Here is a 19,038-nt window from a genome sequence, read left to right on the forward strand (position 1 = left end):
TGCTACATTTGACTTTTTACGTCGTCCAATGTGTTATTTTATTTATTTATATGTTGAATGATACAGATCTCAAAATTATAAAAAATTAATATTATGAAAGTATGCGATTTGACGATTCAAACAAGATTTCACTTGACTATAGTTTTACTGACACATTACTTGTAATATATAAAATAAGCTTAAATGATAAATAGTGTTCACAATAGAATAGGAGAAGTATAAATTACTTTTATAAATTTACTATTGTGGTTCTTTTTATTTAGCAATCATTAATGCTTTTTGGGTGAAAATTAATGGAAAGAAAATTGAGTTTGAAAAAAGACAAAAACAAGTAGATGATAGAAATAAGTAGGTGTTTATTTAGGTTATTGAGTCAATTTTGAGTTAAATGTTTCGGGTCGGTTGAAAATAGAGTCTTGTGTTTACATTGATTTTTATATTGTTTTAAATTCATTTTTGAAGTCGGGTCAATTTGAGTTTGGTTAAAAAGTCAAGTAAATATTGAGTTGTCAGGTCTATTTTGAATACCACTATAAATAAATTATAAATTAATATAAAATTAATAAGATAAACTAAAATGAAAAGCGATAGAAATTGATAAAAGAAGCCGAGTTTAATTTATTTTAATTTGCTATGTTGTGAAGTGGGGAAAGGGCGGTGGTGGTGACTACTAATAAAGAGTAAAGGGTAGAGTTGTTTTTAATTGTAATTTTGATTTCTATATTGTTATAGTGGATTTAGTTCTAAGACCTTTTTTTAAGGATGAAGGAAACCAAACCATTTATATTTTATTTCCTTAAATGATGCCTTAAAATGTGCTCTTTTATTCTCTTCTATATCACACAACATATAAACATCCAATCCAAGTACTAGTACTTCAATTTTCTTTTTACTAAATAAAACTACTTATACTATACTTCATTGCTTTTTATTTTAAATACTCATTACTTTTTTTTTGAAATACTTTTCAAAATATAAATATCAGTCCGTACTTTTAACAATTAATCAAATATTTATCTATAATATTAAAAATATAAAAAAGTATTAAAAGAAGTCAAAACAAACTGTAAATAATATAAAAATGAAAGTATTTTATGTATAAAGAAATGGATTATAGTGCTACTCCTCCATTTTAGTTTTTTGTTTATTTGTTTAATGGATAAATCTAAATTGTTGAAGAAATATTATATGCTTAAACAAATGTGAATCACAAATAACTTTTCAAATAAAGAAATGAGATTTTAATGGTGCACCGACTCAAGAACAAAATGAGTCACTTTGTACTTAGACGAAGAAAATATATAATTGGAAATTAAACATTTAATCTAAAGTTTTTAAATTTATTGCTTGATCTAGTTAGAATTATTAGTTTGAATGAATGAGTTGAGCTTGCGCCTAAATGATATGAAGGAATTTTTCATGATCAAAGTAAAAAGAGATCTACACTTAGTCCCACATCAAAAAAAAGATTTAATAAATATATAAACGAATCAAATCTAAATTAGTATGAGACTTTTTGAGGAGGTACTAAACAATAAATTCGTGCAGGCTCACCTAAAATAGACAGTATCATACTAACGCGATTTATTTACAATGGGTGGGCCAACAATTGGTATCAAGAGCCAAATATTCCTGAAAAAATATGAATACAATGAAGCAAATAGAACGTGGTTGTATGCTAAATTGTTACAAAAAGATGTGTGGGCGGCTTCTCAGCTTGACCTCGCGATGGGGAATCTAATCTTGGTGATTTGTGTTGAGAATAATTTTGACATGATGATTAAAGAAGCAGGTTCTATAGTCAAGCAAAGCCTTAATAAGTTTATAAGTAATCCAAATCTAAATTGGTATGAAGCCTTTTAAATAGGTCAACTATATTCAATAATAATCTTGTAACAATTGCCTTTTTAATTAGTTTTATAATTTCCATTTATGTTTTTCTTTTTTTTGATTCCTTTGATGAAATTTAGGTTGTCTATGTTTTTGGATACATGTTTCTTATGTATTGGGATGTTTTTCATGAAAATATGTAATGTTTATGTTTATAAAAATGTAATTAATAAAAGGCGTTTGGATGAAAATTGTCAAAGTGAAACTTCAATCACATAAATGATTTATGATATAATAAAGTAATATATAAATAATATATTTAATATAGTAATTAGGTTAAATATTTCATTGATGGGCTTTAGGAATCAGCCCACTCACTCTTGTGTATACAATTTTTCTAACAGTCTGTCTTGTATGAGACTATTTCACTGTGAGACAGTAAGATGAACTTAAAATAGGAAGATCATAAGTTAAAAGTTTTTACTATTAGACTATAACCCAAATATGATGTATGTTTTACGGTAAGACCATCTCATACGAAAATATGTGATTTGTTTAATGCCACTAAATTGTAAAGACAAAGTTTATTTTAAACATACACCCAACAAGTGTTAATATACCATCAAACATACTATTTTTTATAGGAAAACATTCGCAAGTGAGGTAAGGGTAAAATAGTCCAAAGACATGCAAAAATCTAACGGTCAAAAATTTTTAAAAAGTGGTTCGGAAATGAAGCAAAAGAGGTTCGGGACGGTGGGACCATAAAAGTGGGTCCCTTCAAGGACGATGGGTCCCGCTCTTCTTCTTTTAACATGTGTCCTCCGCTTAGTTTTTGACTTTTTGTTATCTTTTATCTTTAAATAAATTGTTGAAATTTGACATTATTATTTTGATAAAACTACTTGCAGTATATTACTTTCTCTCAATCATTATACTTGAAATATTTGTCTTTTTATACAATTTAATACATTATTTTGATTATTTATATATTGAATATTGCTAAATGAAGAATAAAAAAAATTAATATCATAAAAATATATAATTAGACGATTCAAATAATATCCTATTTAACTATATTTTTTCTTACACGTTAAATGGAATATATAAAATAAGATTTTCCTAAAGATACATATAAAACAAACTTGAAAAAAAAATAGTGTCAATGACTATAATATAACAATTATTTCGAAACAGAAAAAGTTTTTTTTTAATTATAAAGGCAAATAGGCATGTGCCACGTCATGTCAATGCAAGTGGAATGATAAAATCAAACAGATTTACTCTTGTATTAAAGAATATATTAAAACTTCTTTTTAATTATAATTGGTGAAATATAAAGACAAATAATTAGTGATGGATGTAGGATTTTAATTAAGAAGTTTTTTGTGATTATATATGAGACCGTTATTTTGTGGGACGTGTTTATACACACAGTTTAAATTATTCTTCTATGTCAAAAAATATAAAATTACATCTAAACTTTTTTTTTACTGTTTAATAAATTAAAATTAAATCAGCCCATATTAAATCGTCTCATAATGAGATGATCTTTGTAAAAAATTTATCATAATTATTAGATAAAAGCCAAAAACAATAATCAAAGGGGCATTATATCGCAATTTATTTAAGATATTCAATCTTTTCAAAACTATTTTTTAAAAAATAAGTACAATTTATAATTAATGGTGGGACGTGGGCAAGTTGGAATTTCTTACTCGGTTTGCCATTGCACACAATTAAAAATAAAATTCCCAAAACCATACCTCCTAATTCCTTTTATGTATGATTAAATGAAAATTTTGAATAAAAAATAAATTCGATAGAGATTAATCTTCAATACATTGTAGATTTAATAATAATTATAACGATCATAAACATATTGCAATTTTTTGTCAAGACTTTAATACATCACAATATGAATTTTTCATCATATATAAATGAAAACTACCATTTTCATAAAAAACATATGTCGGGTTGCCATTAATAAATGAAAACTTTATTAAACACAATTAAGAAAAAGGTTAGTGTGGGTCATTATAAACTTTCATTCTATAATAAAACTTTTAACTTTATGAAACCGTTTTATCATCAGATTGACTCATTTAATTGGTTTAATTCTCTAAGTGATTATTTTAAGATCGTAAATAATCACTTTAAATTATAAAATAATCAATTTAAGGCTACAAAAGTGATAATTTTAACATTATAAGTGTTTAATAATTATTTTAAGACAATAAATATATATTAAGTTAATCTAATAGAGATAATCTCACCACAAGAATATCTAATATCAGAATTTATGGAATACTTAATAACTTTTATATGGTAGGGTAAAAAAGAAAAGGGTGATAATTATATTGAGTACCAAACTAATCAAAATGATTACTCTTCTTATAGTCTTATTTTGTTGGGATTCATATGAAATGGAATGCATATGATCACTGATGATGGTTTTGAGCAATAGTTAATTCATACATAAACATTCATTTCTATTCATAATTCACTGCCATTCCACCAATAAACAAAGGGGACAGTTGTCAATAAACATTTATTTTTTTTAGACTTAAAAAAAAAAGACGAAAATCAAACTCAAAACCTTACTCCAACTCACACAAGTCTAACTCTCAGGAAGGGCTCTTGCCATTGAAATTATAGAAGTGTACCAATTTCTCTTAATTATTTTTTTTTTCTTAATTCCATGTACTACTCATACTTCCTTAGTTCTTACTCCATCTATTCCACCTTATTGTCCCATCTAACTTGGGTCATGTGCTAATATACTTATTTAAGTCTTCATATTTCTAATTTATCATAATTAAAATTATAGAAAATTAATATTAAATTTTATATTAAAACGAATTGAACACAATCCCACTTAAAATATTTTAGTAAAAATGTTTATTCACCTTTTTATAATGAGTAGTTTTACTTTTTGTGCTTGCATATACAATGTAATCAATAATGTTTAGTTAAATATATTATAATTACATATTTCAATAATATTAGTATTACTTTTTTTTAAAATTATATAATATCCACTTTGATATAATTATTTATGTATTTATCTCAAAGTGAAAAAATATAAAAAGGAAGGAAATATATTTTTATATTTATATTTTTTTGTCTTTTTAACTTTTGTGGATCATATTTTGTCATTAAGGTAAAACAATATAATATTACATAAAAAATTAAAAGAAGAAATCAATCTTTTCAATTCTATTATGTTTAGGGTTTGTATGTACTTGTGAATCACTCTTGTAACAATTAGACTAGGGACCTTTGCCATTAGCATAGCACATAAAGATAGAGCTTTTCTTTCAAGGATGTCTATTTTGTTAAGAATTATCTTCTTTCAAGTTTTGGTGTGTGGCTCCTCTAGGCTTTACAACTTTGAGAGAATTATGCTTTTAGCTATAAAGGAAATCAATATACAAGCTTTAGAAAAGAAAGGTATTGTTTTCTTTTTGAAAATAAAAGATAAGTTTAAGGTCGAAAGTAACGTAAATAAGATTTGAGTCTGTGCTGATAATAAACATATCGAATAACAAACTCAATTGAAAAGTTAAAAAGATGATTAAATCGTCAAAGTTTGTTAAATACGAACTATGAAGTATTCAAAAATATTTAATTTATGATATCATTTTTTATATAAAATACTTGTATACAATCATTATAAAGTGTTAAATCATTACCTTTTTTCTTTTTTAGCTTATAATATCACAATTTCTACTACTATAAAATAGACATAAAAACAAGATAAAAATTCCAAAATTTTTAAAAAGTCGTTTTATAGCAAAGAAAACCAATTTTTTTTTTCTTGCGTGCAAATATAAAGGAGCCCGTATAATTTATAACATTCCTAATTATATGGATAAAAATAAGTGTTATGTCTTGTCTAAAACATTAGTATTCAGGGTTTTTCAATTTTCTCTTTATTTATAGAGCGTTTCTAGGGAAATAATGAAGAATAGTAAGAATAAATGAGTCTTGTGAAGTTGAATATTGTCCTTTGTTTTATATAAATTAGTCTAATTAAGTCGATGAATCAAACTCAAAAAAAAATCTACAAATTCATTTAATTTAGTAATTTCTCAATTGTACTCAATCTATAAACAACTCATTTACAATATATCATAAAATTATATTAGCTCAATACATATTACGCAGAAAGTAAATATTGCATAAAAAGAACTGAAAAAGTAAATGTAAAAGTAGTTAAACAATTACGCTCTTGACTTATTCAATAGCCTATTGACAAAATTCATTATATTTCATAAAAGAATAAATTATTTTTAATTTATGCAAATTATGGACATGTTACTAAGCACTAGAAAAAAATGATGAAAATCATAGCATTGTTGCTCTACTTTTTGGTGTACCTTAGACCTTTGGGCCGACCATGTATATGATTAATTGGGGAACTTTAACTTTGCCTTAACATTCTCATCTCATTTCATCATCCATATGCCTTAGAATCATTTTTGTGGGGAAACTTAACTATGGCCACTACTTATTTTGATATTTTTCATTGTCTCACTGATATTTAGATAACCCATTTTCCAAATAGTTAGCAAAACTTTTTAATAGAAAAAATAAAACGAAATTAGTATAATTTTAATACAAATTGTTATATGAGACGGTCTTACCAAGAGACGCATCTCATGTATGGGTTAATAGTCTATCTCATACATATTATGAGAATATTGACTTTTTATTTGAGGTCGTCTCACCGAGAGACGGTCAGTAGCTCTAATTTTAACACAATTTCTTGAGTAATTGGATTTAGCGCTTAAGGGGTTGGTAATTACAAGAAATTAGAATCAAAATAGATAGATTTGTACCCATGAAAGTATATTTACTTCCATATCAATTGAAAAACAAATTTAGAAGTAATTATATATCGTCGAATGTCAAACTATAAAATATATTAAGATTAATGATATTTACATAGTTCTTTAAAGTCAGCTGTAAATTAAAAGTACATATAAACTATTCTCATAGCACCATCTGAATACATGTTATAAAGAGTTCATTCTTATCAAATTTTGCATCTGATAGAATACACAATATATCCCAAGTATTCAACTAAAAACGGGAGCCCATAAATAAAAGATTGGGATACGTTATACTCTTTCAATGTTTATGTATAAGAAGTGGATAGAAGAAGAGATAATAACACAAGCTCATGTTCAATTATTAAGTGGAATGCCCACCCAAAACAAAGAGAGAGAGAGAGAAAAGAAAGTGGTCCAATGAAAGTTGTGTGATCTAAACTTAGATTAGTATAAATGTAAGCATAATTAGACAAAAGTGAAGAACAAAGCTTTTAAGTTAGAGCTAATGAGTTGGCAAATAATAAGCACACCATCACCCCTTTTTTCTTTATGACTGTAATTACTCTGGCTTTTGTGGGTACAAATGCACCATTAAGTTTTTTAATCCATTTATTAATCTAATTTGTTAATTGTTATTGTTTTATAAATTATAAGGTTTTGATAAAATATTGGAGTGAATAGTAAAAAGGAAAAAGTATAATTTGTTTGTAACTTTGATGTGGGGTATGTCCTACTCCTCGTGAGAATTTGGGGGAGGCTTATCCCACAAATTTTGGTATGGGAAAAGTGCAATGCACCAAAGAAAAAAGTCATCATTTGTAATTTTAGCACACAAACAAAATAATGGAGTATTTTGGAAAGGGTATCCTAGATTGAGAATATCAATGTCATTGTCATATGTATAGAACGTTGCAACTTGTAAGAACACCTACTTGTGTTATGTCATAAGAGAAAAAAAAGGTCCCTTTTTTTTTTTTTTTTTTTTTTTTAACAATAAGCATTCTCTATGTTATGTGGTGGTAGTCTCTGGTGGTAGCCTAGTAGGTATTCGACTTTCTCAATTTGAGGTAACATATGTATGATGTGGTGAGAGACAATAGAAACGAAATAAAATTTACTACATACAGAAATACTTGCATCATTTTAACTTGTGCTACATATGAAAAAACACAGACAAGTAACATCTTGTTGGATTCTTGTTGGATTCGTTCACAATGCTCATATTTTTAAACTATCCGCTATTTATAACTTTTAGATAATTGAAGATAATGGTGAGAATAAAAGTTGGTAAAGATGCAAGTTAAAATGATGCAGGTACGTATAAAAGATCAGAGTTTCTGTACACAAAAACCTTGCGTAAAAAATTAAGTACTGCTGCAGCACCCAGTTTCCAATACTTGCATGCTAAAATTATACCTCGAATACATCTTCGTAGCCTTTGCAAATTGGCAACTGACACTTAAAGAGTACACTTAAATATTTTCATCATCATCATTTTAATCGTGTTTCCATTGTACTATCCGACAACTAAATTGTGTGAAAGAATGAGCCCTATGTTGCGGTAAACCCAGTTTCCAGGCCACCAAAGAATCGAGAGAAAATAAAGTGGTTGTAGGCTTGTAGCCTTGCAGCTTGTATATCCACAGTAATTCATCGAAGGCAGCAGAATAGGCAAAGCTCCATCATAATGTATGAGTTTGAGTGTCCGGATTGAATATCTTAAATAAAAACCGGTGAATCATCTCAAAGCTGGTAAACGTGATCATAGCAGCTGGTGTAGTCCTTAGCAGATTGGTGGCACAACCACGGTAAAATCCTGAGATGCCATCTTGTTGAAATACTTTCCTAACACAATCAGTTACCCCCGAGTATCGTTTCTCTGAGTGGTGCCCTTGCTCTTGAAGCCGTGACCGAACCACCTGTCAGATAACTTAATCACATCAGATAGGTTTTCTAATACAGCACTATTTAACAGGGCAGTATAATTGGCAAATAAAAATAGGGCGTGATTTGAACCAGAGAGTAATTTAAAGAATGAATAAGTCCAAGAGAGTATAGGGCTGCAAGAACATATTCCAGATCAAACATAGTTCACTTTATGCTAAAAGAAATATCTTTCAACAGCTAGAAAAACTTTAAACAAAATAACAATTAAATGACCAAAAGAAGCCGGTGAAATATGTACTATTGTAATGCAACATCATTGTCCATCCTTTATTTTCACTGGTCATATATTGCTCATCTTACTTTTTGCACTAGAGCGAATTTATTCAAATTAGATTTTGCGGTCATATACCTTCAATACCTCACATATTTCAATGAGTTAAAAAATTAACGGGGACAAAGGAGTATGAAAAAAGCTCATAAGTTTTATAGTGTTCTTAGTTCTCCCTCGTTAGCTATGGGTTTTAGACTGGTTATCTTAAGGAAATGGATAGAGCCATAGAAGGGGTACTATTTTATAAAGGAAATCCTGGTGAACATCCTTATATGGATCAAACTCCTGTATCTTCCTCCTAATTGTTGGAGCGCGGATTCATTGAGTCGAACTGATAGCATTCTAGAAAAACTCCTCTATGTTGATGATTGCACTAGCAAACAATCAAGGGTGTCTTATGCGCTAACTGAGGATGGAAATAGATGTCACTAAGCCCCCGTCCAATCGTTCGGGTGGAAAATAGATGCAAGAGATAGTCTTGCATGAATGGATGCCAACTTTCTGTCAAAAATGGCGATTAGTCGGTCATTGTTTTGAAATGAATAGAACCCCACCAACCCTTAAACTTAAATGGCAAAGAAATGGGTTCCAAAACAACTTTAAAATGTGGTTATCCCTATCCCGAAAAATGTCGAGGTTAGTGATGAAAAGGTTTGGATCGTTGTTGCAAAAAAAAATGCTGACCTAGGGGTACTTGATAGTGCAAGCGAGGGATTGGAAATGAAAGAGGATAGAGTAAGGGAGTTGTAGCTCCCCACTTGACCTTGCCTACCTTGGCGATTTTATTTTTGGGCTCCTGGTCCCTGCTCTAGCCTTGGTTAGGCGGAGAGGCTTTTTTTTTACCCTTTGGCCTTTGGTGCTTTTAGAATAAACCAATTTGTTTTTGTGGACTGAGCTGCTGCTCTCCATTCTGTTTTGGTGGATGATCTAGTTTTTTTGGTCGGTTGTTCCACTTTATTTCTTCTGGGCTGCACTCCTGTGTTCTGTTCTCGCCTGTTTATGGAGGTAGAGCAGTGTGTCTGCCTTCTGTTTGGCTGTTGGTTTCTTGGCTAAGTATGTTTCTTTTTTTGGCTTCTTGTTTTTGGAACTTGGAGATTGTTTAGTTTTGAGGGGTTTTAGGGATTTTTGTCCCTCTAGGGGGGTTTCACATTGTTATTACGTAGTCTCATGGGTTTTATATGTATACATATATATATATATATATATATATATATATATATATATATAATTAAAGTGGTGAAAACTAAAAACAGGTGTACATAAAAGTTTAAATGGTGTACATATTCTAGTGGTAATTTTGTAAATAATTGGACATTTTCTAAAAGGTGTACATACATGCTTGAAAGGTATACGTATTCGAATAGCATTTCTGTAAATAATATGAAAATTTTCCTTTACAAATATATGCACACCCTATAAGATAGTATGTACACTTTTTGTCACAATATGTATATATTAGTTTGGTTTTCAGATTTTACCACTTTAGTGATTTTTACCTGATAAGATCATTAGCTCATCTTTCCAAGAAAAGACTAAAAATGCAGAAAAATTGATAAGATCAGCATTATTGAACAAGGATCAGAATAGAAGATTACAACATTTGCTAACACATCAAGACATTTTAACAAGTGGAACACAATATGCTGAATAACTCAAAAATTATAGTTCCAACAGTTGGTCCCAGAGATCACAAATATAAACCATCTACTGCAGCTTTTAAGCCTCCCTAAAACCGTTTATAGCAGGACAAAACACGTCAGCTAGTATTGCTGGAAAAGTTTAGAATATAAGACAAAGAACCATTTTCAAAAAATTTCTACTCAGCATATAAGCATTCTATGACACATTAAGCAGCAAACAAAAAATGCTTGAGAGATTCACAAGTCCTCACAGCAAGATGTCAGGAAGCATCATACCTCGTGGGGATATGTCAATGTAGAAGCAAATATTTTGGAGACCGACGAGGCAACCGCAACATTACGTGCAGGAACCTTATCAATAGTAGTTTCATCTAAAAAAACAAAACCATAGCTCACTCTTATTCATGAAACAATATTTATTGCAAAACCGCTTCAAAGTTTTATGGAAAAATTGAAGTACCTTTGTTGGCCAAATAGCTCTTAACTCGCTCATATATAGGAAATTGAATGGCCACATGACTAATTCCAGCCAATGCAGGAACCAGGCCACTGTTGATCCAGATACACAACACAAAATAAACATTGTTGTGAGGTTTACATACATGGACATTATACAAAGACAACCACAGAAGAAGGTAGCACTAATACAATGCAGGAATCATAAGCACATTGCATGTATGCTAATTACGAAACATGCGAGCTACAGGAAAGTCTGTTATTTGAACTCTTAATGAGTCTATGCAATAGTTCTTTTCCTTTCAGAATTTAATGAAGTATGAACAGAATTATATGACTCATTCAACTGCCTGCACATGAGCACATCACATTAATTGCAAAAAGACAGAGTCATAGTGTATTGATTTGAAATGATTACGTACGGATACCACTTTTTGATATAACTAAACAGCATATGCATATTCCCAATTCCCTCCTCCAAAATTGGGCACAGTAACACCATATGAGACTATCAGAACGATGGTAAACTTGTAAATCTCTACAACAGATACTAGATTATAACCACAGAATGGATTTGATACCTGATTCATGTAAAAATTCTAAACTTGGTATTCTTAGTAATGAGATAACAACTTGAGATTTACTCGAGTTTATTTGATTGACAAGAATTAATTTCACAAATGTCCAAATTTCACATAACACTTATATATACTTCAAAAGTTTTTTTCTAAATCAAAAACAGAGTTCCAAAACAGAGAGTTCTGCATGCTAGCAACACAACTTCGCCCATGATGATCGTGAAAAGGATTTATGTTTGTTATCAATTAAATATTCACACATCATTTCTCCCATATCATGACTCATTAGGTGCAAGAAGATCACGACCAAAAGTCAATTATTTTTCATTGCTTCTACAAGTAACATTTTGTGCCACTTACTTTCTGCATTGCCACATAAAAATGCAACATAAGATATTGCAGCAAACTTTTCATTTTTCCCCTGCTTCTAGTAAATTTCTAATCAGTGGCCGGTGCTAATTCTACATTCTTTGGAATCTGATTTTGCATCATATTTTCCTTCTTCATCCTAACTGATATTTTAAGCACAAAATAATCTAGACAACCCAAATTGGTTCCTAAGTTCAAAAAGTTTAAAACTACCAGCTATTCCCGCAGTTTCTATTTGATGTTCCCACTTTTCATTTTAGGCAAGTTCCACTTGTTATTCTCCTAAATAATCTTTCTATATATATCACATTTTTTGGACATAACCAGCCTTGATCATTCTATCTTAAACATCTTTTTAATGCTTATGGTCTCCACATATTTTCTCCTAATATTTTATAATGCTTATGATACTCACATGTTTCAACCTAAGTTCATATTAACTTTTCTAATGCTTGTGGTTCCCAAATTTTTCCTATTAACTTCACTTTTTTAATGAATATGATCCCCACATTTTCTGCCTAACTTTATTATTCAATACAATTTTATCTCCGATTCTCTTCCATCTACCTCATCATTTACTCCCATCTAAATGATTCAACTTTCTTAATCAAGTGAATATTCTATATTGAAACATCATTTAGGAATAGAGAATATAATTTAGTGTTTTCTTAAAATTGATGCAAAATTGTATTTCTCATAAATGATTGCTGCTGGGATTGCTCGCAACTTTTATCATTCATCTCTTAGTATCGAGCCATAAGTTAAATCAAGGATAAAGGGTAAAGACAGAAGCTTATGATCACAAAAAGCCAAAACTCATGACTAATGGCAAGGATTGAGTCATTTGTGTGAGATGGATCCAAAATGGTTACAACGTCGAAGGGTCATTTAGTTTTAATCCACTTTGTTAAGTTCATTACCTTGTATGGTGTTAGAATCACAAATGAATAAAGGTTGGTATGGGATCGAAACTTCATCTATGATTCCTAGTGATTTGGTTAGTTTAGGAATGAAGTCAATCTTCATCCTTGTTTTGTTTCACTCCTAGAACAAGAAAAGCATCATAAATTTTCTAAAAAGAAATCAATCACGATTCTTCTTATCTAGAGCAAGCAAATGATTACAATTGGAATTTAAAGAAACATTTTCTGTAGCAACGGAGAAGAAATACATAGCAATTGCATATATATGTGTTAAATTTAATTAACACTTGGTCCACACTACTCCAAGATGAGACATCTTGTTACTAGCGATTATATCATATAAAAATGAACTTGGGAACTTTGTCTATAGGAGAAAGCAAGGTAATTTCTATTTCCAACAATTTGTTGCCCATAGGTGGTTAGGAACATAGTGACAAATAAGGCCGCATCATATGTGTGAGTTTACGATCTACCGAATTAATATTACCGCATCATAAAAGTTTAAAAAACCGTGTGTTAGGTCGATTCAAGAGTATACCTCTTGTTTCAATGTTTGGTGACTAATTTTGCGATAGTAAAGAATTAACGTAAAATATGAATATACCATGACTAATCAAATAGAATATGAGGCTTAGTGATACCCATTGCACACTAGCTCACATACACATAGAAGATTATGCAGGAGAGCTAATTTCATAAACTATTTATATAGATATGAACAGGTTGGATTGTGACAAGAACATACCTATACAATCCACGAATACCCTCCTTCTCAGCTATTAACCTCAAAGCTGATAACGTACTCTTGTAAGGATCGACACCCTTTTTCATTCCTTGTGTCTGTCCAAGAAAAAGCAAATGAACGTCCAAGCTAAAAATTCAAAAGAACTGATAGATGCATAGTATCACTTTTCTCAAATTTCTATAGAAAGGAACCAAGGGGCCCTATTACGGAAAAAAAAAAACTTACTTGGTGTGCAAAAAAATTACATATTTGACATCAATAAGTCATAAAATAAGATATTGATTTAAAAAGATAACCTGAAATCTTGTCTTTACAACCCAAAGCGGATTTGTGGCAATGACAGTAGCAGCTCCAGCTCCAGAAGCAGCAATCACATTTGCACCCACCGACAATTGATGATTCCCATCAACTAATGCACCACAACTGGAAATACGTTAGACTTGCAAAGGCTATATAAGACAGACAACTTAGATAATTAGCACTAACCATCTGATCCAAGAAGGCTCTTAAGTTGTTCATACATAGTAAAATACACCTGCAATTAACGTAGATTAGGTTACTTAAATGAAATCAGAAGAAAAGTTGACATGTCTAGGAAGAACAACAATGTGGTGTGATCTAATCATGGGTATTTTGAAATTCCTATATAATTTTAATGGAAAAACTAGCAATCATACCAATGCTTAAAAGGAAATAAAGTGAGAAACCAAAAAGGTAAGACCCTCCAACATAGTGTAAAAAGATGGAAAAACTAGCAATCATACCAATGCTTAAAAGGAAATAAAGTGAGAAACCAAAAAGGTAAGACCCTCCAACATAGTGTAAAAAGAAGGTAATGGTCGCAATTGCGGGAACGGAACGGTAACGGGAGTGATAAGGTTATCGTAATGCCTAAAAATTGGTTGAATCATAAGGCATCCCATGATACGGCCCAAAACGCGGTTTTTTTACACCATTAAAATGCGTGAAATATCAATTTATTTGTTTTGAAAACCTTTGCAACGCGGCCGATACTATGCGATGCGGCCTTGTTTTTAAACAATGTTCTCCAATCTAATAAATAGTCAACTCTCAGTCGCTACAGTTATACATTTCTCACTTCTCACCTATAATCACATGTATACACACATCTAAATACCCTAAGGGGGTGTTTGGTATCTAATTTTTTAGATCTGAAAATGGATTCAATTAAGTTAAGGGGGTCTTAACTTATACCCTTAGTTAACTATTACCCTTACAATGTTAAAGGTCAAATATCATTGGAAACAGATATATACCATAATCTCAACTCCGCAAACCTTTCCCTCTTTCTCCTCTTAGGCCAAATAATAGCAACCCTAATTCCTTTAGCAAACTACCACAACCAGTTCTATAACATCCAACACCAGCAACTCCACTATCAGCCACCAAACTTGAGTGAGATTAACCACTAGAAACCTCCATTATACTGAATTAGAAATACCACCAAACAATTTTTTCAATTAAAAGTCAAAATTTCACGAGAGCACGAGGAGCCGGAAAAGACAGCTTGTTTTTAACGCCCAATAAAATCTCCAACAAGCAATTTTTGGAATTTGAACTTTAAGTGTCTCCAGAATTTGAAAATATTTGTATCAAGTGGACACATTGAGAAATTTGTTCGAGATTTAAAATGGGCAAAGTGGCAAAGTCAAACTTCACCAAACAATATCCAAGAGCTTGGTTTCTGATTGATTTGAAACGGTAGGTTCAATGTGAATAACTAAGTTAATGTTCTTCAATCAACACATTATTTCACAATTACTACTTATTGTCTACTAATCAATAAATTAAGCTCAAGGAAAAATGTCACAATGCAACTTCACTTTTTATTATGTTATGGCTCCATAAGAAAGTATGATCAACCCCAATCAAGATGTGAATGTAATACTTGGGGTTTATGGGATACACACAATTGTTGGTGAACCTTAATCCAATTTATTAGGCAATGCAATATCCATTGCAACCAATTTTACATGATTTTAACTTCCTATGCACATAATACATAAATGAACACAGGCATCTACAAACACGACTGATTTTCCCGTGCCACTGAGAACAATATAATTCTCTTTAAACTCAGCTTCTTATGGTGTAATGTTAAATTAGATCAATCACTCACGTGAGCCAAAAAGTTTGTATAGACAAAAGATGCATGGAGAGTCTATATTTCAATAACACGAAAAAATTGACCCTATTCAATTATGGATATGCTTTTAAGGTATACAAAGATAAACTTTGAATCATTTGGACTTTGGAGTCTTGAGCAAGAGCTCGTCTACATATTGCACCGCCAAAAATATCTATCATGAAGAAAAGCTAAAACGAACAAATTTCCGATATTTTCACGGTTGTAAAATACCAACCCTCATCTAAGTTTAATTAAAAGTAATGGAATAATAATGATAACACAGTAAAATAGAATTTCACTTTGCTTGTATAGTGGAATAAATTTCTAAAAAAGTCTACACAAAATAAAACAAGTCGTGTTCTTCACCGACTACGTAAAAAATCAAAGTGCTACTTACTGCCCAATTCGGAAGCAAGGCCAAGACAGTAGGAGAAAGACCACGATACATTCCACGCAAACCCTCCTTATAGGTTATCTGCTGCAAACTAGAGATAATGATGCTACCTAATTGAAAATAAATTCAACCAATCAGACATAAAATAAATTAAACGAAAACAATTAATGACATATTGGAATAATGGAATACAAAAATGATTACTAAAGAAGTCAAAATTATATTAAAGGTCTGTATGTTCGAGTTTTTTTTTCTTCTGCTATTGGTATACAATCTTAACAAAAATTTTGAGTAACAATGGTACCGAAACTGTTTCTATTGGTTGTAGATTGGTTTTATCGTAACGGTTTCTTTCCCATTACACGTATGTATTGTGTTTATTTTTCCATCTAAGCTTGAAAAGAGGTCCATTCTAGATAATTCGTCTTCCTCTTCTGATAGATTGTGTGGACATTCTTATGATAATAAAATTTTCTTTTAACAAAATAATGGTGCCCAAACCCAAAATTTACAATAGAGAAGTTGAGGTATAAAGAAAATCTATGGCCCAAATTCGCTCGGGTTGTATATGAGAACAAATAATTAATTTCAAATTGTATATTTCAATTATGAAATCATAAATGAAAATTTTGAGAATGACAAGGTTTGACTCTCAACTTTAACTATTTTTAGAAGGGTAGAATTGACTTAAATCTAACTTTGAATTTTTTAGATTTAACAAACACTCAATTTGAGCAATTTTCAATTTTCAAATGAAATTATCATTCCCACTCATAGCATTATTTAATTTCTCAAATTCTGAAAAATTCTATGACCACAGATACACAAAGATAAAGCTTAGTTTGCATCTACCATTCTCTATAAACCATAAACAATCACATTGTAACTGAACAATTTCGAGGCCTTTCTCAAGCATTCTTCGATAAAGCACCTAGATTTTAACTAAAAAAATGTTCAAACATTGAATCATTTTCTATTGTCAATAGCGTAGCTGATTAAAATTTTCCATTTGGATTTTTTTTAAATAATCTTAAAGTAGCTAAAAGCATTGTTCAATAGCTAAAAGCATAATCATGCAGAACAGTCCTTGTGAGTTGCAAAGTAGTTGTTGTGCTTTAGCTTGCAATTGCAACTGGACTATGATTAATCTTTATCTAAGTATGTTTAGTTTTAATAGGAAAATTAGTATAAGTTTGATTAGGATTTTAAATAAGCTGACTTACTCCATTATAAAAGCAAGCCATAATTGAACATTCAAAGGCAGATTTTTGCAAAAATAAATAAATAAACAAAAAAACTTGTTAAACTTGTGTTGTTTCGTATTTGAATCTTGTGAAATAAGTAAAAAAAAAACATAAATCTAATATGTTTTTGTGAGCATTTCAAAGGAGAGGCATACAAACCCAGTAAAAAAGAAAACTATCATGTGTTTTCAAGCTATTCTCCTTATCTACACTTATCCTAGCCTAGTGCCCTAGTTTGGTTGATTCATCTTCCAACATCACGTACTAACTAACTGAAAACCCCAAACTCTATACAAACTACAAAGTCCCTTTCTTTGACATCCATCTTCTTCTTTAAATGCTTTCCAAAAACTTCTAATCAGTATCAGCTTATTCACAAATCACAAATGAACTCCAATCCAAAAGAGCAAATGGTGTAGTAGTGCACTTTTGGGCTACTTATAACAAAAAAAGGTTAAGAATTGCATTCGCATACCAACTCAAAATCATTCAACAAACAGCAGATAAAGCAACACCACTTCCAAATTCCAATGCTATGATCTATTGGCATGTGACCAAGTAAACCGGTTCTCTCAAAACACCACCTTTTCCCTTTCCTTTCCAAGTGAATGATCAAAAATTATCTTCTCACACGCGCACTTTTGATGATCTAGATAAAACTATCTCACGCTGACTTTTCCAAACTAGCCATCAAATTTCTAAAACTACAATTAATGAAAAACAAAAACTCAAATGGTTATCTCATCATCAAAATAGATGCACTCCAACTTTAGTGATTTGTAATTCCTCGAGATACTCATAATTTATAAATGATTGCTTCATGAGGAAAATAACAACAAAAAAGGAAATAACTACATAAAATCCTACAAACAAGAGTTAACAAACAAAAAAAATACAACCTTTTGCGGCGCCATTTCCAAGAGAAGAAAGTCCATGCACTTGAAGTCTAGTTTTAATAACATCTAAAGGACACACAAAAGTCGCTGCAATTACACCTGCAAATAAACAAGATTATCACATCTACATCAAGAATTACGCGACTAAAAACTCAAAATTGAAAAAAAAAATTACCAGCAGCAGCACCGGCACCGGCATTACAGAGCATTGAAGTAGAATCGGCAGCAGCCATGGCGGCAAAATTGCGCACAATAACGAGAAGAATGAAGCTGAATTAGGGAAGAAGATGATCGAATTGGAAAAGAATCCTCCCGGGAGAGGCAGATAGTAGAAAAGCAGAATTGCATCGCCAGAAAGGCAAATTCCGATGCATAGATTTAGGGTTTCCGATAAGATCGATGTGGTTTTAGAGAGAGAAAGTTGAGGCCATGAAGTTTGTGAGGATTCGTGTACGAACGGAAGCCGGTGAATGGAAAGAGGAAGAGATGAAATCTGGTTAGAGGTTGGAGTTGTTTACTTCGTTTGTTAAAAGAAATATATAATTGAGTGATTTGAGTTGTTCACTAATATGAAAGATAAATTCAATATTGAAAATGTGGAAATACCTAATTTTATGCAATATTTTGGGATTTTTATTACTTTATTGACCCCTTTGCACGAATCTTTTTATCGTGAGACTAGTCTATACAAAATGTCTATTAAGTATAAAAAAATATAAAAATTACATTTGGACTTTTTAAAAATAGTTTAGATTAAT

At 30.7% G+C, this 19,038-nt stretch overlaps 1 protein-coding gene across 1 annotated transcript; it reads right to left on the reverse strand.

The window, feature by feature from the left end:
* Nucleotides 1–7,487: 7,487 nt before the first annotated feature.
* LOC130813954 (nicotinamide adenine dinucleotide transporter 1, chloroplastic-like) lies at nucleotides 7,488–18,879 on the reverse strand. Its single transcript, XM_057679893.1, has 9 exons — nucleotides 18,456–18,879; nucleotides 18,284–18,379; nucleotides 16,144–16,250; nucleotides 14,084–14,132; nucleotides 13,894–14,006; nucleotides 13,598–13,692; nucleotides 10,987–11,075; nucleotides 10,803–10,897; nucleotides 7,488–8,587 (listed from the first exon to the last, which is right to left on the reverse strand). The coding sequence occupies exons 1-9, from the start codon at nucleotides 18,511–18,513 to the stop codon at nucleotides 8,351–8,353; spliced, it is 939 nt and encodes a 312-aa protein (XP_057535876.1). The 5' UTR covers nucleotides 18,514–18,879; the 3' UTR covers nucleotides 7,488–8,350.
* Between the last annotated feature and the right edge of the window lie 159 nt (nucleotides 18,880–19,038).

This window comes from Amaranthus tricolor, chromosome 5, assembly GCF_026212465.1.
Source record: "Amaranthus tricolor cultivar Red isolate AtriRed21 chromosome 5, ASM2621246v1, whole genome shotgun sequence".
Lineage (NCBI taxonomy): Eukaryota > Viridiplantae > Streptophyta > Magnoliopsida > Caryophyllales > Amaranthaceae > Amaranthus > Amaranthus tricolor.

Coding starts and splice junctions, on each gene's coding strand:
- LOC130813954 (XM_057679893.1), bottom strand. CDS start 18,513: ATGGCTGCTGCCGATTCTACTTCAATGCTCTGTAATGCCGGTGCCGGT. Junction 14,007..14,083: donor GAGCCTTCTTGGATCAGATG/GTTAGTGCTAAT, acceptor GTGGTGCATTAG/TTGATGGGAATCATCAATTG. Junction 11,076..13,597: donor GGTATTCGTGGATTGTATAG/GTATGTTCTTGT, acceptor CTGGATCAACAG/TGGCCTGGTTCCTGCATTGG.